The sequence below is a fragment of the Thermobia domestica genome, chromosome 2 (genome assembly GCF_964235325.1).
Source record: "Thermobia domestica chromosome 2, izTheDome1.hap1.1, whole genome shotgun sequence".
In the NCBI taxonomy this organism is placed as follows: Eukaryota; Metazoa; Arthropoda; class Insecta; order Zygentoma; family Lepismatidae; genus Thermobia; species Thermobia domestica.
In genome coordinates this window covers 364,436,331-364,458,863 of record NC_137455.1, presented here as the reverse complement: position 1 = coordinate 364,458,863, position 22,533 = coordinate 364,436,331, and the positions used below count along the sequence as shown (strand labels likewise).

At 35.7% G+C, this 22,533-nt stretch overlaps 1 protein-coding gene across 1 annotated transcript in view; it reads right to left on the bottom strand.

Moving 5' to 3' along the window:
• Scp2 (Sarcoplasmic calcium-binding protein 2) overlaps window positions 1-22,533 on the bottom strand; it is a 545,558-nt gene that overhangs the window by 112,268 nt on the left and 410,757 nt on the right. Inside the window, exon 3 of the mRNA XM_081749372.1 lies at window positions 2,208-2,260. Coding sequence (XP_081605498.1) covers window positions 2,208-2,260 — 53 coding nt within the window. The remainder of the gene's footprint in view (window positions 1-2,207; window positions 2,261-22,533) is intronic.

Genomic DNA, 22,533 nt, shown 5'->3' with positions numbered 1-22,533 from the left:
ACGATAACCAGGTTTGATCCCCTGTCATTCCGCGAAAAAAGGTAATCTCCATCCTCTCCCCAGTGGGCTAAAAAAAAAAAAAAAAAAATCACATGCAACTATCATTCTTTGCTGTTTGTCAGCATTTTTGACATCCATCTCACATACAGTTTGTGAAAACCCAGCTTGTCAGTCACAGTTCAATGTTATCGCAGACATTTCTGAAAACTCTTTGGCGAGTTCAGTTATTGTTGAACCGGTGATTGACGTTGATCAGGAATTCTTCTTTTACATAGAGAGATTATGGAAGAGTTGATGGGATGAAAATGTGGGGAAAATTTGGAAAACTCCTGGAAAATACATGGACCTGATATCTCATAGAAATTCACATGATCTGTCATCGAATTAGTGGACTATTACACTAGAGGTGAGAGCTCTTTCCACTAAACCGTCGTGGTTCCTTTAGTTGATATCAGAACGTTTGGAAAATTGAAACAAGTATGAGAAATAATATAAATTTATTCTTTATGTAGTGAATTGAATAATGACTATTCAAGGTGATAAACAGTGGTGAATCGAGCCCGGAGTCAGTGAGGCCTAGGCCCCCAGTTTTTTGAATGCCAAAAATAATTGAAATACGAGGCACGTCCAGAAAATATGTGTATTGGATTTTTGTAGGTTTCAAAAATTTATTTAATACAAAACTCTTACATGTTTACATCAGTACATATGTGAACTATTTTTTCATGTAGTCGCCAGCCCTCTCGATGCACTGGGGATTAATTTTTTTATGCCTTGGTCAAAGAAGTTTGCTACCACCTCTTCTGCCCAATTCTTCATCTCCACCTTCTTTCCTCGTCAGTTGAAATCGCATCCCATGTACATCTTCAGAGAGGTGAATAGATGATAGTCAGAAGGCGCCAGGTCAGGATAATGTGCATATCAGTCAAAATCAACGATGTTCCACTCCTTTGCTCATCGTACACACCACTACGACCGTTCTTAAATTCACGACAGCATTTAAACACACTCGTACGATTCATAATTTTTTCGCCATAAACTTATTTGATCTCGTTAAAAAAAACTTCAAACGAAGATTTTCTCTTCACAACGAGACAACGGATAAAGCTGAGAAGCAGGCTCGTAGCCAGCCCAAAAATTTAGGGGGGGGGGGGCGGTAGAAGTTAGGGGGGGCCGACCCAATCATATTATACTTCACCATCATATTATAGTTCATTTGCAAGCTTACCGTGAAATTTTATGGGGGTTAGCCAAAGTTTAGGGGGGCGGCCCCCTTGCCCCCCGTGGATACGGGCCTACTGAGAAGCTCACACTTGGGGGCAGATTTTATCGATATCTTTCACGAAAGACGTTACTGTGGCCACAGGTTTGGTCGTACTGATGCGTGATTTGGCTCGCTGGAAACGTTAGGAATTAAGCTACACGGAAGTGTGACCATCATAGCAATAAGAAATTCTTTCTACCTGCGAGGGCCCTACTACACTTATTTTGCGGACGTGCCTCGTATTATTTATATATATTTTTGAAAATTTCTAGTAAGCGCTGCATTTTATTCTTTATTGGAAAATTTTTTGAAACATTAGATATTCCTAGTTCCTGTTAACGCAGTCCGTAAACGGATTTAAAATTAAAATAATTTGCATAAACTCATCATAATCTGGGTTCTGACTGTCCAGGCCCGTATCCACAGGGGGGAGCTAGGGGCTGTTCCCCCCTAAAATTTTCACTGTAGGCTTGCAAATTAACTATAATACGTTTTGGCCGGGCCCCCTAACTTTTACCGGCCCCATTACAGTTTGGAGCTGGCTACAGGCCTGTGACTGACCCCATGCAATTTTCACCTCCTAGAGCCGTCACTATTGATAAGCTTGTTTTTCTGCTTCGATAATAATTTGAAATCTTAAGTTAGAGTTAGTTAGCTACTTCTAACAACACGAACTAACCAAGAAGTGTTTCTGCAATGTTTATGAACGCTACAACAACACATTCTCTAAGTTTTTATGCAAAACAGTTATCAAATAGGCTTTCAGTGTTAACATAAAAGACGTTAATTGCACAAAACCGTTAGATTGTTAGCACTTAACAGAAGTTTGTTTTACACACAGTCACGTACTGTTATAGCTTATGCAGGTGCAGCGGTCACATGGTTTGTTTGCATATATAATCCTATGCATCATTGAAAATATATACTAATGGAGTGTACTCACCTCTATTGCGAGTTCAAAGTCCTTTTTTTCTATTGTCCCACTTTGGTTTACGTCTGCAATGAAATAAGAAAGGAAAAAATGAACACAATTTGAAATATACAAAATAATATCCGTTATATAATACAGTAGACCAGCGTTTCCCAACCTTTTTCAACTTGCGGCACACTACGGGAGTTACTTGGATTCTCGCGGCACACTTATAGATATTATTACTTGTAAATATAAAACTGGTATTTTTTCTGTGATTATTGGTCTCCTACTCACAGAGAAGAAAGCTCGATCATTGTTTTTTTTTCCCGTGGTAAATCATTATGCTTATTTTTCATTCTAATTTAAAAATAGAAAACAATTGCAATGAAATATTAGACTCAAGTTTTTAAAAATACGCTTTCTTTTTAAAAACTGTATCCAACCTTTTACTAAGAAGGAAGATCACTAAATAACGAACGAACAAACAAATCTCATTTACTTTTAAAACACAAATGTAGGTACTTTGTAGAAAGGATTGAATGATATTTTACATTTTTAAGTTAGGAAATATTCTGCAACAATAAAGAAGCAATAATGGTCATAACAATGATAACCATTTTTTTTTTAAACATTAGAAATGTACAGAACAGTAACCCGGTATGAAACTTTAAATTGTAGATTCGCAGTAGAGTTTCATAGTAATGTGAAATACAAATATACATTTTCCCCTACCTTTTGCAATTTGATTGCTATAAAATTAATAATTGTTTCGATTCCTCGCGGCACACCAGCGGCCCATTCACGGCACACCAGTGTGCCGCGGCACACCGGTTGGGAAACGCTGCAGTAGACTCTTGTATTTTTGTATTACGGAAGCTAGTTGTTGTACCAAGACGTTGTTCCTCCGTATACTGAGGGTTAAAATCGTATTTAATTAGAAGCTATAACTCTTTACTTGTCCTGATAACAAACAACAGAACACGTTCCTCATTTTCTATTTCGAAATAATTGAATTAAGACAATAGAGTTTAATTAAGCTGCAATTAAATCATTACAATATACAGCATTTACCGTAGAAATTCACAAATGTTAATGCTCAAATCTCAAAGTGGTTACAGATCTTATCGTGTTTAGAAATTGAAATAACTAAATTGAAGCAATGCTAATTTTAAGTTGCAACCAAATCGTTTCAATAGTCTTGAAGCTATAAATTTCCTACACGCTAGCCACATCTATCGGCAACAGATGGTGACACCTATAGCATTAACAGATAGTGACACCTACTGCCTGAAGTATGAACTATTAGGAATTATCCTAACAAGCCATGTTTTGTATTACAAATAAAATACAGCTCTGAACAGAGCTAGGTACTGGACCATGTTTCATTTGCTAAAACACAATCCACAGTTTAAAAAGAAAATGACTATTATTTAAAAATAATGGCTATATGTTACTGTAATTTCGTTAAAATTTTCAGAGATATCTAGTACTACTTTATCAGATTTGAAGGGAAATTATTAAAATGGCAATGGTCCAATCAACTTCCTGACATGGTGACTGGTCATTTTAGCAACACATAATTGGTGTTGTTTTAAATGCAGTTACAAAACAACTACGTTTACAAAACATTTTATTTCTTCTTTTTTAAAACAGACACGACTATTATGAGGGATAATAAACTATGTGATATAAATATTTGTAAGTGGTTACTGTACAATTCTATATTCTTACTAAAAGAATATAAACACACCTCAATTGTAACTAATGTATTACTGCAAACTTGTCCAGATCAATAACGCACTTAAGTACCAATGATCACTTTTATTTCTATACCTGTTTATGGTATACACTTTTCATAAGAACTATCCAACTATTATTTTGTGGATACACAATCGCTACGGCTCCTAACTAAATATATAAATCTCAACTCGCACGTACATTAATTACTTCTTCATAATCTAGCGATTCCATTTCATCTCAACATTACACAAACTATTTACCTAACAACAGCTACGTAACGGCATGTGTACAATTTCATGTAACTTCCTGCCCATACTACATCCCAACACTCTCCCCCTGTTACCTAAACAAAACCGCCGCCACTAAAAGCAACATTATATACAATTAGCACTTTTTTTCATTACAACAATTAATCATGAATACAGTCTCAATTGTCAATCTCGCTTGTCTTTCTTCTTCGGTGCTTTACACCAGGTCCTCAGCTCATCAATCTGCCCCTCTAAAATCTCTAGTTTCTCAATTACCGTAACTAACAATTTATCTCGATCAATTGACCGTTTATGTAAAGGATCTTCATCATTCCAGTTGCTAGCCATGCCATCTGTCGAGTTCTTTTCTACTACACTTTTCTTATTTGCTTCTTCTGTTTCGGTACCAGTAGCTGATTTTAGTTGCCGGTGTGATGATGCTCTTTTGTTTCTCATGCGTCTTTTACGCTGTACAATATGTACTGGTTTTTGGATTTCATCATTTGACGTTGAATTGTTTTTCAATCCCATTTCTTCGACCGTCACAGAATCTACAGAAGTGCGTAATATATGTTCGTTAACCTGTGGCTGTTTCATATTGATACTTGTACTGACTGCAATTGCTGGTAACATATCCGAAGCCGAATTTGCGTCTGTTCCTGCCATATCTGCATTTGGAGTTTCCACCCAGATTGTATCAAGCCGTAGAATGTTAGCCAAGTTACTTATTTCATGTGCTTCATCTTGACCAATGATTGCAGTCTCTTGATACCCAGAATTAACTAAACCTTGTGTTTGACGTTCTGATTCTGAAGACACAAACGAATCATATTTACACGTCAAAGCAAAATGATTTTTTCGTCCACAACGTAAACAAATCTTTCCCCATGCCGGACAACGTCCTCTTTTATGCTGCATCGAACAATATCGGCAATTACTCTTTGACTTTGGTGAAGCCTGAGCAGAAGATAACGAAAAGCTATGTGATGTTGATGTACTGTCCTTCTTTTGACTAACCCTTGACGATTGGATATCGTTTAATTCACTTTTTTCAGATGACTTATAAAACCGAAGTTGTTGTTCGGTACTTTCCATTGCTAATGCTATTTCTGTTGCTTTGCTGAATGTTAGATCTCGTGTATTGAGTAATTTTCTACGAATTGATTCGTCCGCAATCCCCAAAACAAATTGATCCCTCAAATTTTCGTCCAAGCAACAGGTATATTCACAGAAGGTCGACTGTTTTTTTAAATCCAATACAAAAGATGAAATTGACTGGTAAGGCTTCTGTCGCATGACGTGAAATTGATATCTCTCCGAAATTATATTTACTTTTGCAGCATAATATTTTTTCATCACGATCTTGATATCTTCATAAGATTTCGCTGATGGAGAATCTGGCCAGCAAATGTTACATAGTTGATCATAAGCTTCTGTTCCCATTACTGTAAATAATGTTGCAACCTTTCGTTCTTCTGGTATTTGTGCTGCTATGCACATAAACTCAAAGCGTTCCAAATAAGTTTGGAGGCGATCAGTTTCCACATTAAAAATCGGAAAGCTTGGAATGGTAGACATGATGAAACAGAGCATAACTTCAATAAACGACTGCGCCAAATGTACAATTCTATATTCTTACTAAAAGAATATAAACACACCTCAATTGTAACTAATGTATTACTGCAAACTTGTCCAGATCAATAACGCACTTAAGTACCAATGATCACTTTTATTTCTATACCTGTTTATGGTATACACTTTTCACAAGAACTATCCAACTATTATTTTGTGGATACACAATCGCTACGGCTCCTAACTAAATATATAAATCTCAACTCGCACGTACATTAATTACTTCTTCATAATCTAGCGATTCCATTTCATCTCAACATTACACAAACTATTTACCTAACAACAGCTACGTAACGGCATGTGTACAATTTCATGTAACTTCCTGCCCATACTACATCCCAACAGTTACGAGGAACAAAATATAGCGAGTAAAAGTAACATAGTGGATTTCTTTCAATGTTGCGACTTTGGCAGCCATGCTTCCTGAATTAAAGGAAAGCATCGGGAAATGACCAGCAAACTAATCAAATATGATGTCAAATGTTCTTGGTTTAGCAGGATTTTAAGGCAGATACTTTTGTAGGTCATTTTTCTTACGATAATCAATGGAAGATTTCCCTGATCACTAAGTGTTCACTACCCTTTCCAGCCCGAATTTTTGTGTGTGATGGAAAAACATATGTTCACAGTATTTCCTGTTGCAATGATGCCACGTCCTAGATCCTCTGTTTTGCTTAATCGAGAGTAAGTAGAGGTACCAACTTATGAGATCGACCCGAAAGAAGAGTGTAATGATTATATGGTGAAATTGCATGAATTAATATTAGATTTATGATTATAAAAAGTTAGTGAATCCAAATGGTATCAACTGGCTGGAAAGGGTTAAATATTAATAAATCGGTGGCTTGCGTTGACCGTGCTAGCTGGTGTGTGACTATCAACATGGAATTACTGAAAGAATGCTTTTTTTGCTGTTGCTATTTCGACATTTATTACTTCGTTCATCTAGTTCTTTAAGACAGTTACGGAGTTTTATTCGCACTGCTTAACACCGGCTCTGTATCAAACCAATACCACCGCCTCTGGGTTAACCACAACACCAAATCCTTGGTGTTGAAATAACATGCTAAAGTGTTAGTTAATGCCTGTGTCAAAATTGAATTGAGGTAACAACACTAGTTTTTGCTCTGTAAATTTGCCAATTAAACTTTAAAAAATTATACTGCCAGGGGATCCCAGGTCATGTGAGTTTGTGTTTGATAACCCGTGAACGTAGTGGGTCACGGTGGATGGTGGGTCTCAGTGGGTCACGTTCGGTTGATCCATGAGCTAGTGTCCCACTTGACCCACGACCCACTGATCCATTCCATCTCTGGACGACGGAGAAAGAAACAATGTAAAATTTCGTGCTCTAGACTAGGAAGGAGCAAAAATTGTTGCCCAATCTACAACTCCTTTAGCACTAACGCTTCTCCACTCCCTTGTCCATCTCGAAACATGTCTTCTCATATTGCAAATGCATAACTGCAAGAATGAGTTGAGTTGATTTTAGTTTAGCGTCCCTTTCAGCAGCGAGGCTATATGAGACGTGGACCTACTGATTAACGTGGAATCCGAACCACATGAGCTCCCGCCGGGAATCGAACCCGGGAACTGCAAGAATGCATGGGGCATGAAGGCAAAACAAATAGCGACATCGTAGCTATTCAATAGCTGAGTTCACCCGACAATGTATGGAGGAGTCTTTGTTCTCATTTCAATAAAGTCGCCAATAATGGTAGAAGGAAAATACAATTGCTACATAAAAATTTCTCCTGCAATTTTTTTTATGGAAAACAGCTCTGGAAGTTGTGATGAATGCAGTGATCGTTTTTGTTTCTCTAAATCCAAGAAACAGTGAGAATCTAAAATATTGGTCAGGAATGTACAAATATGAAATATTATTCAGTATTTTTCTTAGTTCATCATCATGACATGTTTGAGGACCTGAAGAATCATGCAGCAGGCTATCTATTCAGGTAATTCTGTAAAAAGAGTTCCTACTTAGAATAATTTTTATATACATAAAAATGAGTTTTTACTGAACATAAAATCAAATTAATATTATTGTTATTAAAATAACTGTAGTTATAAGTCATTATTTCCTAGCATTCTGGACTCGAACGCGTTAATTCTTTTCGTAAGTAGCTCTTAAATTGCCTCAGCCCTGAAAAATCTTAACTCTTTAACAAGGGTCAAACATAAAACCATTTGTACCATATGTGAAAAGTGTGTTAACGGTGCTTTTAGTATCATGAAGGCTGACACAGTGGTAGAGCACTTGTAGTGTATACGGTCCTTGGCTAGATCTCCGGCAAAGTAAGTTTGTGGTGGACAACATCGTGCTCTTGGGTTTTCTCGGGGTACTCTCGTTTTCTCCCACTTTCTCATTCCACCAATTCTTCCATTATCATTCACTTGCTTTAATAATTATTTCCATTAACTTAACGGGCATAATCGTGGAACATTAAACTGAAAGATTTAATTTTTAACATCATGAGAGAACGAGAGTCTCAATCATTGAATCCTTGCAAGTTACTCAAAAACGAGATAGTGAAGAAGATATACAGGGTGGCCCAAAAGTAGGTATACAGTCCCGTACTGATCGGTCATCACATTTTATATCATTTACTTATTGTTATTTATACAGGTATTGATTTAGTTTCTTCCTTATCAGTTCTTTATTTATTTTCACTTATACCTTAAGCTCGGAACAAACCGAAGCAAATATATTCATTATCTTAATCAATTAAAATGTCATATTTGATAGATGCAGGTCTGTATACCTACTTTTGGGTCCCTCTGTATATTTAAGTTCAAAATGTATAGGATTTTTTTTTTTAATTCACAGACTTGGAATATTGTATTCGCTCCAAGTCAGTATGGCAAAGGCAGTTGAAGGGAACGCATGAAAAGGAACGTTAACAGTTATCAGCCTTATGAAGCAACGGCTCTTTCCTAATTAGATACTAATGAAAGATACACCCTACCGAACTAATATTTCTAGCTCTCATTTCATAAATTATATCATGTAATGCTATTGTTATTTATTTACGAAATATGAGGAAAATTATAATAGTTTGTTTTCAAAACAAACTACATTTGCAGAAATTCAGTTGAAAATTGCCTGTTTCGTTTCGGACAAAACTATTCGAAGAAACTCACCCTCAGTGATGTTTTTTGAGGCAAGTCACATCACACCAGAGTTGGGGACCTCTTCCACTGAACCACCGTGTACCCACCGTTTGGTAACAAGTAAACAATCTACACGAATTTAGGTTAAGATTCTACACGAATAGTAATAAAAATGAAAGTTTTTAATGCAAATTACGTAGGAGGGTTAATTCATATTTAGAAGGAAAACTCATGCTGACACGTGAAGTCAACCTGAGAGAGGGATTTTTGGCCTCATTCTGTATATTTTAACATCAAATTCCGTGTCGTTTCACATATATTGTTCCAACATTTAGGATGAGTTTGCTGAAGCATTACAATTTTCCCCTCTCATCAGCAATAAATAGCACATGTTTCAGTTGTCCGAAGCATTGTGCAATCAATCTCACTTGTCACACACTTGCTCATTTACCCTGATTGTTCAGCTCGTTTGGAACCGTTTATATCTGATACCACCCACCTTTAACACACTTTTGGGTCCGGTTCGTAGGGTAAATTGAAATACATTGAAATATATGTATATATAGGAATTTGGCTTTACTTCCACAATTCATTCAAATGATAGACGCTTTTCATTTTTTTTTTTTTTTTTTTTAAGTAAAAGGTTCAGTTACATTAGAAGCGAGTTTCATGTCAGTTGAAACGTGATTGTACACACACACACACACATACATACATATATATATACATTGTACTAATAATGGCTACAATGTTGACATTAACATTGGTATTGACCTGTATGTCCTTCACTGTAAATTGCTCTAAAATTAAATTAAATGAAATCAGTGACAAAATGCTACAATAGCATCTTTGTTAAATTAAAATGGAACTTGGACAAACATCCTGTCACTTGACTATTATTAAATTATGATGAATGATTGATAATAATTTTTAAATTACATTAAATCGCTGGTAAATATACTGTCAACCCATAGATCTTAAGTTGCAGTTAATTACTAACAGGTTTGTTAACGTTTCAATTGTGTTCAAATCATTACGTTATTCTTTACTTCAATCTAGAATAAGGGTGCACCCTCGGAGAGGTAAACCGGTTCTGGACACCTTTGTAAAACTCTGTAATTCTTTCTAAATAATAAATTTGTGTTTTGTTTGAGCCACAGGTGCAGTTACGGGAAATCCAACCGGTCAGGACTTTGGTGCGCGTGTGACCTAGGACGGTACGTAATGAAAGTGATACCGTGATAGGCCTACTAACGATTAAGAATAATGGTGGTCCGTTTTGACTATGTTTATATATAAACTGTATTTCTTTTCGTTGGAAATTAAAAAAAAAAAAAAACTAGGTTAATGATCATAAATACATGACATTTCTCAGCTTAAAATTTAGTATCTTGATTAGAAGAATGCAAGGGTACATTCTCCCCCTTCCAAAGTCCATTACATACTTCTCTTCTAAATTATCTTGAGACCTGTGCCCTCAAAATCAACTTTACTATTTGTCTTTCAATCGATTTTTTGTTTGTTTATTTATTTATTTAACAATCACCAGATACAGCTCAGAGGCTATATTACACTGCATATCTAACAACAACAACAATAACAATGGAAAGGATTTGGGAAGGTATAGGCCAGGGCCTGTTTAGTAGGTACCATCCCGGAATTTGCCTGGAAGGACTGAGGAAAACCCTGGAAAACCCCAGTCAGGATGGTCGGCAGCGGGAATCGAACCCACGACCTCCCGAATGCGAAAGCCAACGCTCTACCACTTGAGCTACAAATCAATATCGTAAGCTGACGGAAATTGTCTAGTTTTATCTGTTGAAAATTCTACTCATGAAATATGACCCTATTTTTCGTATTATTCATATGGAAAATCGACTCGATTCTGCAATTTGTCACAACTACTGTACATAATGATGGTAGGATTAGTTTGTTAACGAATGTCAAATTATACATAGCTATGGATATTATAATATTTCAATGTAGAATAATGGAAATAAACCTTTATTTCTTATGTAGTTTAGATAATCCTTTTGGAGCCATAAATGAACATTTGAGAGAATTCTTTAATATTAGGTGTAGTTTAGATAATCCTTTTGAAGCCATAAATGAACATTTGAGAGAATTCTTTAATATTAGGTGTAGTTTAGATAATCCTTTTGGGGCCATAAATTAACATTTGAGAGAGTTCTTTAATATTAGGTGTAGTTTAGATAATCCTTTTGGAGCCATAAATTAACATTTGAGAGAGTTCTTTAATATTAGGTGTAGTTTAGATAATCCTTTTGGGGCCATAAATTAACATTTGAGAGAATTCTTTAATATTAGGTGTAATTTAGATAACCCTTTTGGAGCCATAAATTAACATTTGAGAGAGTTCTTTAATAATAGGTGTTCAAAATACAACTCACTAATTTTAGAATGCTAAATCATAAAAAAATGCTTCCTGTATCTCTTATAGTTTTACTTTATGCAGATTAGTATTGAAACCGAAAATTGTACTGGATTTCTACCACTTCCGGTTTTAGCAGAAAGTTAAAACTGGAGATGAAGTGTAATCTATGGAGGCTTAATCGACTGCAGGAAACGCTTCTCTTTATCTATTATCTTGTTTTGTTCTAAAGTGATCGATGTTGAAAGTGGGATTGGTTGATTTCCACCACTTCTGGTGGTGGATGCAAAATGTAGGCCTTACTCCTTCGGATTTCTGCTCGGCCGCCTAAAGCTGGTGAGTCAATTTAGTCAAGTAAACAGCCAGAGGTTGTTATGAGAAAACCAGTAAAGTAACGTCAGTGTTTCCACTTCGATATTTTTGACACTGTATCGAGAATTTTGAATAGAGCAGACTGCTTATATAAAACGCAAAACACCAATCCCAAGTCCATTTATCCAAACTATGGGATTTTAACACTCAAACTTCAAGCAGTACATCTATAACTACTGGTTGCAATAGATTCATAAGATCAAACACAGAACCTGTTCCTCGGACGTTGAATTCTTATTAAAAAGCCATTACTCGCAATGCGTTACTATTTTAGTTCTGTGGTAATAAACACTGAAACAGGAAGTCGTTAATTTAAACAACTTCTGGTTTGAATATATGGTTTAAGGGAGGTGATATGAATTTACTCTTGGGAAGCTAAATCGATTGCGAAAAAACTGCAGCTGCATCTCGATATTTCTTACTGTTTTTTTTCCTTTACGGAAATCATTATTGAAACCGGAAGTAATGGTAAGTTATAACCAATTTTGATTTTGGTAAAGTGTTGCGGGTTGTGATAATATGTTCTCTTGACACTCTGAATCAATTGCAGAAAACCACTTGTCGCTATATGGCGACAAATGTTGAAAACGGAAATAGTTAATTTTATTCACTTCCGTTACGAATAGAGGGTTAACGGAGGAGATAGAACTTATTCTTGGAAAGCTGGATCGATATCTTATCGCTTTTGCTGTGTGGAAATCAATAATGAAACAGGAAGTCATATTAAATTAGAACCACTTCCGGCTTTGATAGCGTATGCAGGATAGTCACGGTACAATCATGATACATTTGAGACGCTAAATCGTTTACAAACAACTTCTACTTATCTGTTGCCGTTTTCGTTTTATGGTGATAAATGTTAAAACTGGAAATGACTAATTTTTAACCACTTCCAGATTGAACGGTTAGCTAACGGAAGAGATTGAATCTCTCCTTGGGATGCTGAATCGGTTGCAGAAAACAATATCGCGACATCTCTGACTGTTTTTTGTACCTGTCGACAGACGGACGGACAAAGAAAGTCTACAAGATTTCAGACTCTTTCGCATAATATTGTTTGGAAGTCTTTTAGACTTATGTTTCCTTTTATTTGTAAGATAAAATACATGAAATCTGTATGTGTTTGATAAGTAAAAATATTAAACTAAGGTATATCCCAATGCTTTAAGAGTTTCTCTTTCACTTTTACACTTTGTAGAATAACAAGATTGTATTTAATTCCACTTTGCACTTACAAGTTTCGTATAATACACTTTCATAAAAAAAAGTAATTCTATTAAGCAAATATAATTGCATAACAACATTATAAAGTAAATTCATAACTAAAAACGTCTCTCCATATGTTGTGCACGCTCGCTTTGTGATTTAGTGTGTTTCTCGTTCGATAATTAGCAACTCCTTGGCACGTGATAGAACTACATTAAAGGTGTTTTAAGGAGTTGCTTGAAGTCATAAACTGTTTGTGAAGCATCGCTTAACACCTCAAACAGACGAAACAGTTCAAATCTGTTGGTGCGTCATGTAAAGGATTTTGGATTTTCTTTTATAATCGCAAAACTATTCAAAGTAGTCTCAGGTCCTTTCTACAATATAAAAGAGTTTTTGTTAAACCTAACGAAATGTTGCAAATACGGGATTCTATTAATGTAGTGATGTCAATTGATGATCTGCTTGAACGAAAGAAGTAGAGGACTCCGGCTTAAAAATAAAGCAACACTGACAAAGATTGATTACAGAGTTCAAAATAATGAGATCTGTAATGGAAAAGAAAAAGGTTTTCTTTTCTGTGCATATTTCAAAATACATACAGTAAAGAATGTTACGAAGAGCAGTATGAATTTAAAAAAGAATTCATGAATGCATACAAAGAAGGAGGAAGTCAGTTCATAAATGTAATTTTTATGACCTAAATTATAATTTGCATTGTAACTGTTTTCTACAACCAGTATAATGAGCACATGATGGTTCAGCAGTAGATTGCTAACCTCTGGTGCGAGAGAACCTTAAATCGATCCCCGAGTACTCGAGTTTGTAGATAATATTGTATCTGGTGTTCTCCCTATCCTCCCACATCCTCATCCCATCAATTATTTTAAAAATCTTTCACTTTCATTAATCATCTATCTTCTTTAGACTATATGAGAAACGTTAAACTAGAAATCCAATAAAGGCATAAATGTGAAACGTTAAACTACATTTCACAATAACGGTATAAATGTAAAACGTTAAACTAGAAATTCAATAAACACATAAATGTGAAACTTTAAACTAGAAATTCAATAAAGGCATAAATCTGAAACGTTAAACTAGAAAATCAATAAAGGCATAAATGTGAAACGTTAAACTAGAAATTCAATAAAGGCATAAATGTGAAACGTTAAATTACGCGTATATAGAAATTTAATAGTGGCATAAATGTGAAAGGTTAAACTAGAAATTCAATAAAGGCATAAATGTGACACGTTAAACTAGAAATTCAATAAAGGCATAAATGTGAATTGTTAAACTAGAAATTCAATAAAGGCATAAATCTGAAACGTTAAACTAGAAAATCAATAAAGGCATAAATGTGAAACGTTAAACTAGAAATTCAATAAAGGCATAAATGTGAAACGTTAAATTACGCGTATATAGAAATTTAATAGTGGCATAAATGTGAAAGGTTAAACTAGAAATTCAATAAAGGCATAAATGTGAAAGGTTAAACTAGAAATTCAATAAAGGCATAAATGTGAAACGTTAAACTAGAAATTCAATAAAGGCATAAATCTGAAACGTTAAACTAGAAAATCAATAAAGGCATAAATGTGAAACGTTAAACTAGAAATTCAATAAAGGCATAAATGTGAAACGTTAAATTACGCGTATATAGAAATTTAATAGTGGCATAAATGTGAAAGGTTAAACTAGAAATTCAATAAAGGCATAAATGTGACACGTTAAACTAGACCTTCAATAAAGGCATAAATGTGAAACTTTAAACTAGAAAGTTAATAAAGGCATAAATCTGAAAGGTTAAATTATAAATTCAATAAAGGCACAAATGTGAAACGATAAACTAGAAATTCAACAAAAGCATAAATGTGAATTGTTAAACTAGAAATACAATAAAGATATAAATGTAAAACGTTAAACTAGAAATCAGTATAGACATAAAGGTGACACGTTAAACTAAAAATTCAATAAAGACATAAAAGTGAAACTTTCAACTAGAAATTCCATTTCACTTAATATAAAAACTGCGTTAATACTGCATTAAGTAAATTGTTCTTTTATAGTAATATAAAGTAAGTTTCTACTAAATATACATAAACATTCAACGATATATAAAACAATTTAAAGGAAATCTGTTGCAGAATGATGACAAGTTACAGAAGTTAGTTGCTTACATCTGCAATATGATTAACAAAATGTAATGCATATTATTAACAGAGATGTAATTTAGACACACAAATTGCCTTGCCTTAAGCTAATACTTGATTGGATAATACTAAATAATTTCATTGCACAGTTTTGATACATAGTTTATTAATTTGTACAGTTCTCTAATGAAATACAGTGTTTACCAGACGTCATTATTGCTTCATTAACTCAATTATTGTTGCAATATTTCTTGCAGCATTGTCAATACTTTGTCTCCATTGTAAATATATATGAGCGGCTCAGGCGCACATAATAGAATGTCACGTTTTCTGACTTTCAAATAATCTGCTAAAGAAGGTTAGCCATTTCTATGCAATTCAATACAATGACACCAAATAAGATTTACCAGCTATCTTAAGACACATTTAGAAATTAAACTACCTACATACTCTTCTGTTGTTTGATCACAACACATTCCATGTAATAACTCAATTTCACCGAACATGGTGTTTACCATTACGTTTGCATGGGTAAAAATCTATCCAATTCTTCTTTATATACATCTATCTAAGGTACGTCGTTCCACATTACTCCACAATGTTTCTTATTTCGTCACACTGCCTTGTTGTGAGAACGTTTCCCAGTCAGTTTCTGGTCTCGCGCTATCCAATCAAGAATTCTTTCTGTCGACCTGATCCTTTTTTTCGAATGTCAGACTCACTGCCACTTTAATCTCTTTATTTTCATGATAATATCCTTAACTCCTGCCATTTTTCTGATCCATGTTCTTCTTATCCATTGCTTACGAATGATTCCTATGTCTGAATTTGTTCCGATCCATACGTCATAACGAGCAGTATATATTCATTGAAATTTTTTTGCTTCAAAACCCATTAGCATCTGACATTTCAATATAAAGTTGTTCCTTCCGGATGCACTTTAGCCTGTCTTAATACGTCTAATAATTTCTTCTTTTTAACACCGCTATCCACGAAAATCTTCTGTCCCAGACAGGCGTAAGAATTCAATATATATTACTAACATCTGCGTCAACACGAAGGCGAGAATAAATCGTTTTTCTAAGATTTTAAAAGACAAAAAATAGTGATTCATTGTTGAACGCCTTATACATGCAGTGTGACAGTGGAATGTTCCGCTAAAACGCTGCTAGAGGACAAATTACGACATTCGAGTGACATAATAGCGCGCCATCAATCTACCAATGACTGCGATTACTTTCAGCTAGCCAATAGCCAAGAAGCCAACGAGAACCAATCGATCTGTCGATAAAGGCACTCAACCGTCACCACTGTTGAAATTTTCAACCAATCACTCCTTTCCGCTTTCGAACTTTTTCTTCTTTTTCTTTTCACTTGTTTGTGTAAACCAGACGGTCGTTATTGATGACGGAAATACTATAGATAAAACTAATGAATAAGTGAATAATGTGTTGCCAGTATAACTGATGATGATATAACATGGAAGATGTATGAAGTACAAAGTTTTCTGAAGAAAGCTTTATGCGACTAACGAAGACATAAATTAGTACAAACTTTAATGATTTATTGTTGTAGTCAAGGCTCAAAGGATTTCTCTACTCTTTATTTAGTTTTAATATCTTTAATTCCTCGCTTTTCTGCTCGTAGCCACATCAGACGTAATATTTTAAGGGAACGCATTACCTTCTGAACTATTATTAGTGTAATTTACAGAATCAAATCTCTTCGGGAGGTGATTTGAGTTGGAAATTGTGAGTCCTTTTGCAGTACAAAGGTAATGAAGGGTGAGAACTAGTTACTAACCACTTCCGGGGCTTAAATCCGGTGTACTCGCCGGATGCACTGACCATCATGCAAGATTCATCTTTATCATAAAGACGATTCCTCACGACACAAAACAGCTGGATTACAGAACCCAACTACCAGCTGCTTGGGGCAAAGTGCCCTTATATCTAACCTATTCTATTTCTATCGAATCCCTCCTCTTTGCTTTATCACTGCTTTGTTGAAAAGTGACTAATCCGTACGCCTTCTGTGCCCGGTAGAAGCACTTCTTGCCGATACGTACCGCCAGCAAAACGCTGACTTCTGGGTAGAGAGGTCGCCGATTTGTTTCGTGTCGCGTGAGTTTTTGGTATATAACATCAGTCCGTGTTTTTAATAAAGTTTTTCCATTTCCTCCCACATTTTCATTTCATTACACCAATTCTTTCTTAATCATTCAATTTCAATAGTCATCCATCTGATATAGTCTACAGGGCAGAGTCATGAGATATAAAACTAAAAGATGTCGTTTTTCATTTTCTGAAATGGTTCGATTGCGTTTTAAACATCGAGTCATACGAGAGTATTTCCAAAATTTTCCGGTCTGACACTGAAATATCATTTCATTGATGATTAGCTATTTATGACATTTAGTGCCATCTGTGAAAGAAATAATGTATTGATTTCAATTGTCCAGTTGTGTCAGTTCGTCGGAGATAGTCATTTGAATTAATTACTGTGCTGAGCTCGCAAACTGCATGACAATGTTCCTGTCTGCACGACTATTGTTGCAAGAAAACAGTGAAAGATTAGCTTTGAGAATATTTAGTAACTCTATAGCCTAGATTTAACATTGTAGCCGTAGCAACAATAATTATGTGGATTGGAGCATTGTCATGCAGTATGAGATTGATTCAAATGACTGCTTCCAACGATTTGACGCAGCTGGGGCAGTTGAAACCACATACATTATACCTGCCATTGATGGTACTATATGCTGCAAACGGTTTATTACCAGTGGCAAGAATTTTCAGTGTTGGAAACTTTTGGGAATACCTTTGTATGTATTGTAAAGAAAGGTGGCTAAACTATGCTTTGAATAAGATTTTACATGGTTTCGTTACATTATTCTTTTTCTTTTCTACGCACCACAGGGGTAAGGAAGAATGAAATATACTATCTCAATAGAAATATAATACAATCGTTAATCAGTTTACATCAGAGCCCCTTGCCTTCTGAGTTTGAGTTTCCGATTACGTGCATCGATTTAAGATAATCATTTTCAATTAGATCCTCTCTGACGTCGCAGTTTGCTGGTCGGTTTCTCAGTGGCAAAGACAGCAAAGGGAAGGCAGTACACATATTTCAGCCTTCCTTTTCCGATTTTCTTATGTGAAATTACCCTTTATTCTCCAAAGAACAGCGAATTTAAGCCGAGTTTAGAGATTTATTCTCCTCACTCAGAGGCAATTAAGATTTGTCAGCAAAATATTCTAAGAGTTCTCTGCGGCTCAGGCAGCAACAGCACATTTCAAGTAAAGAGAACATCTCCAACATTAATTTAAACGTCATCGAGCAAATAGATCCGTTATATATGTGTGTGAAAGTAGCCGATCAACGTGCGGTCCTATGGGTCGTCCACTTGAAACTAATAATACTAAAAATAATAAAAAAAACTATGAAGTTTGATTCAACATGCGGTATGGGTCTACCAGATTTTATTTAAAATAATGTGTCTGTTTTACTCTTTCCGTCTCATTGAAGAAGGAAAATAGACGAAGAAATAGAAAAATCGCGGTATAACCGTACCCTAACGTTGAAGAAGAAAAAGAAGGAAGAAATAGAAAATAATCGGCATAACCCTACCCTAACGTAGAAAGAAAATAGTGATGACCGCAAACAAAGCATAATCAATAATTTTACGGATACAGTACTCGTGGATTCTCGACTAATTGCACACAGGCAAGTTTATTATTATTATTGCTTGACCTAGATTTACCAATTTCATCAGACAATAGAACGCGAAGGTGTGTCCCGGTCATCAACCCCCATCCACTAAATTTTGCCAATGTCGTTTATCGCACTATACGAAGAATATTCCACTTCCACTTAAATCGTTGCCTCTCACTTTTCGCTCAATTTCTTCCAGCTCCAATGTCATACATCTACTCGTTGAAAATGATTGAAATTACTACATTAAAAATTATGTATATTTTTCTGTTCGCTTCACTTGCCATAACATTACAGTGTATAATCAGTAAAATATATTGTGAACTACTGCCTAAAGTGAGGGCTTTCAATCGCTGTTAAATTACAATGCACTGTTGTATCACGAGAAACACATTTGATATTAAAATAAACAGTGGTCCATCGTTACCTATATTAGTATTCTTGTTATTTATTAAAGTTTCACTATCGGGGCTATATGAGACGTGCACCTATATATTAAGCTAGAATTTGAACGACCGTAATGCATTCAAATAGCACCAGTTATCGAACCTATGACAACGTGAACGAAAAGCACGTCCTATAGTCACTAGATCAATGGCAATGACACCTGTATTTTTTAAATCTTATTTTAAAAGAAAATGATTATTACTTCAATTTCCAGTTTAATTTTTATGATAGAGAAATCTGTTATGTATAAAAAAAGACTGACGGATCATTTCCCAATATTGCATTGCAGTTTTACTACATAATCTTATAGCTCAATACACGAATAGTTCAGGGTTCTTAACACGTTCCTGCTGAGATAGGTACGACCAGCATGGTAAAAATAAAGTGTCGTGACGCAATATGGAAAAGAACTACAGTAAAACCTGTCTTCAACGGACCCTTTATTAAACGGAAAACTGTCTTAAACGGAAATATTTCACGGTCCCATGAATTTTGGAGAACAAAACGTGTAAAAGTCCCTTCATTAAGCGGAAACTGTGTTACGCGGACAACGGAAAGAAAAATAAACATTTAACGGAAAATTCTGAGTTCCGGACTACAGCGTTTAGAAGATGTTTAGACATTTTGTGAGACATATACATTACACTGTCTGCGATAAAATGTTAGTTCTTTTGTTAAATATTTCTGGACAGTGTTTACCTTCCCCAACTACTACTCATATTCACCCCCCACAAATTGTCCTTAATCACCGCAACTTAATCAAAAATCATACGGAATGTCGGAAAGAAGAAAACGAGATAGAGGAAGAAGAGGAATACGATACCGAGTTCGAAGAAGAGTGTAGAATAAATACATATCAAGATGCTCTCAGAATTTTAAAGGAACTGAAAAATTTGTCTTACGGAAAAATGATTCTGATTCACTTAGTATAATTTTTCAGGCTAAAGTGTATGCGGAAAGTCAAGCAGCCAAGCAGCAATGTACACAGAAAACCCTGCTTGGCTATTAGAAAAATAAAGAAAACGTGTGCATAGTATATTTTGTATTCATTTTAATTTTTTTGTGTATTTATTCGTAGAAGAAAAAAGTACTGTAATCGAACAATGTACGTACAGCAATATATTTTCTCAGTATGCCCCTTTATAAGCATGTATTTTTTTTTTAAAAAAAAAGGAAAGGTCTACCTCCACTAAGCGGAAACCTGACTTTAACGGAAATTTTTGCAAGTCCCGCTCGATTCCGCTAAAGACAGGTTTCACTGTATAACAAAACCCTAACAGCACAATTACATAGCAGGCATATGCCTATCATGTTTCCTCAGGTACATGGGAATGTATCCAGTATGTGCCTTATGTACCTCTGAGAGAAAAATCACATGGATGCCAAGTGATAGTCTCAGTCTATGTCCGCCCCTAGGCACATGCTTGACATGTACCTGGAGAATGTGCCTAGTATGTTCTAGGTATGTTCCCCATGCCCTAAACGTCAATGAACCACAAAATTACTCCTCCAAAATATGTTAAATCACCTATATGTGTAATGTGTTTACATTAAGGTGAGTCTAAACAACACTTTAAACAAGTAAAAGAATGGATCCAAGTCTGGGCGCGGACCACGAACCTTTAGATTACTAGCCGCGTACTCTTCCGATTTGGCCACGGAGGTGACGAAGAGAATGTCGCTTGTAGAGGGATAAATTGTTGAGGTCTTTTGAATTTGGCTAATCAGAGTGCTCCTTTAACCGCGTATGTTCGACGATAACTGTTTCGGATCAGATAAAATCTACTCGCCATGTAATTTTATAACAAAATGACGAGTGTCTATTTACTTTATTTTATGGTTCTTCCATATTCACTTTCAAATGACCGGCGACAGTTTCCATTTAATAAAGTTGATGCGTTTGTTGCTTCTAGTACACAATCGCTTGGAAAAAGAAGCAGCAAATGCATCAAATGTGGAAGATAAATTTAGAACACCTAAATGGCACATGCCTAGCACATCTTGTGCTGTTAGGGAAGTGCTAAATTGAAATTGCATTATAGTAATCGCAAGGACTCGTGAAGTTTGACCTACATTTACCAATTTCATCATACAATAGAACGGGAGGGCGTGTCTCAGTCGTCAAGTCCCATCCACTAAATTTTTGCCAATGTCGTTTATCGCACTAGACGGAGAACATCTTCTGAAGGTATGGTATTGTCGGATTGCCACTGTTTTATTTTCTTGTGGTGGTGGTCGTTATTTTATATTTTTGGTATTATTATTATTACGACTAAATTCAAATAATTGTTAGTGTTATTTTTATAGTTCTTTAAGTGCTGTGTTTTTTGTCGCTTGTTTGCCATGTTTTCTAAGTTTGGCAACATTGTTGGTGATCCTCTACTGTTTTACTTTTTCTCAACAATACACTGAGTAAGGCTATGTGATAAAATGTAACAAAACACACAATCACGTAACAGTTTCGACACACTAACTGTGTCTTCATCAGACTTCCACAGTTATTATTGTGTTTTAGTACAAAATGATTAGGTTAGGTTAGGATTTAGATTTCTGGGCTTTCGGCGTCTAAGGCCATTTAGCCCGTCACGTTCTGAGAGATGACGTCCCTCGGCGAGCACACAATCCGGGGAAAGGAAAGGAAGGAAGCGACCTGGGACCTATAAGTTAGGTACCACCCCGGCATTTGCCTGATGTGAATGAGGAAAACCCAGGAAAACCTAATTCAGGGTGGCTGGCATGAAAAAGCGTTTTACACTTTTTCGACCGAGAGACCCCACCTGGAATCGAACCCGGGGCCGCTCGACTACGCTACAAGGGGCCACTTAGTACAAAATGGAAACAAGGCCTGAGAGAATAGTTTTTCTCAAGTGTGCGTTCCGAAGGCAGCTCGACGAATCGTCCCCAAATCTTCCGATGCATCACACGCAAGTCAGGGAGAGCAGTTGTATGATTTGTGTAGAACCCACGCTTCATAGGTCGTCGCAGTCACTATAGCAGATTGAGGACTATTCAGAAAATATAAATAGTTGTCTTATTAGAACTTAAGAGCTTGGTTTTCGCTCACTATTACCCGAATTGTTTATTCTAAGACGTCTACAATTCACAGTGAATTTTGACTCCTTCTCTTCTGTGATGCACTGGTTTGGCAGCATTAGGTATTAGCCGCCAAATAGCAAAGGTGAGGTGTATGAAAGATCAAGAATCGGAACGTCATCCGTGAAGTTGAAATGAAATCTTTGAGCTCTACGTCGCACGGTGATGCCGGCTAGACTAAAGGAGACGGTGATGATGAGAAATGAATGAAAAGGTGGAATGAAAGAAGTGGAAGGAAACGG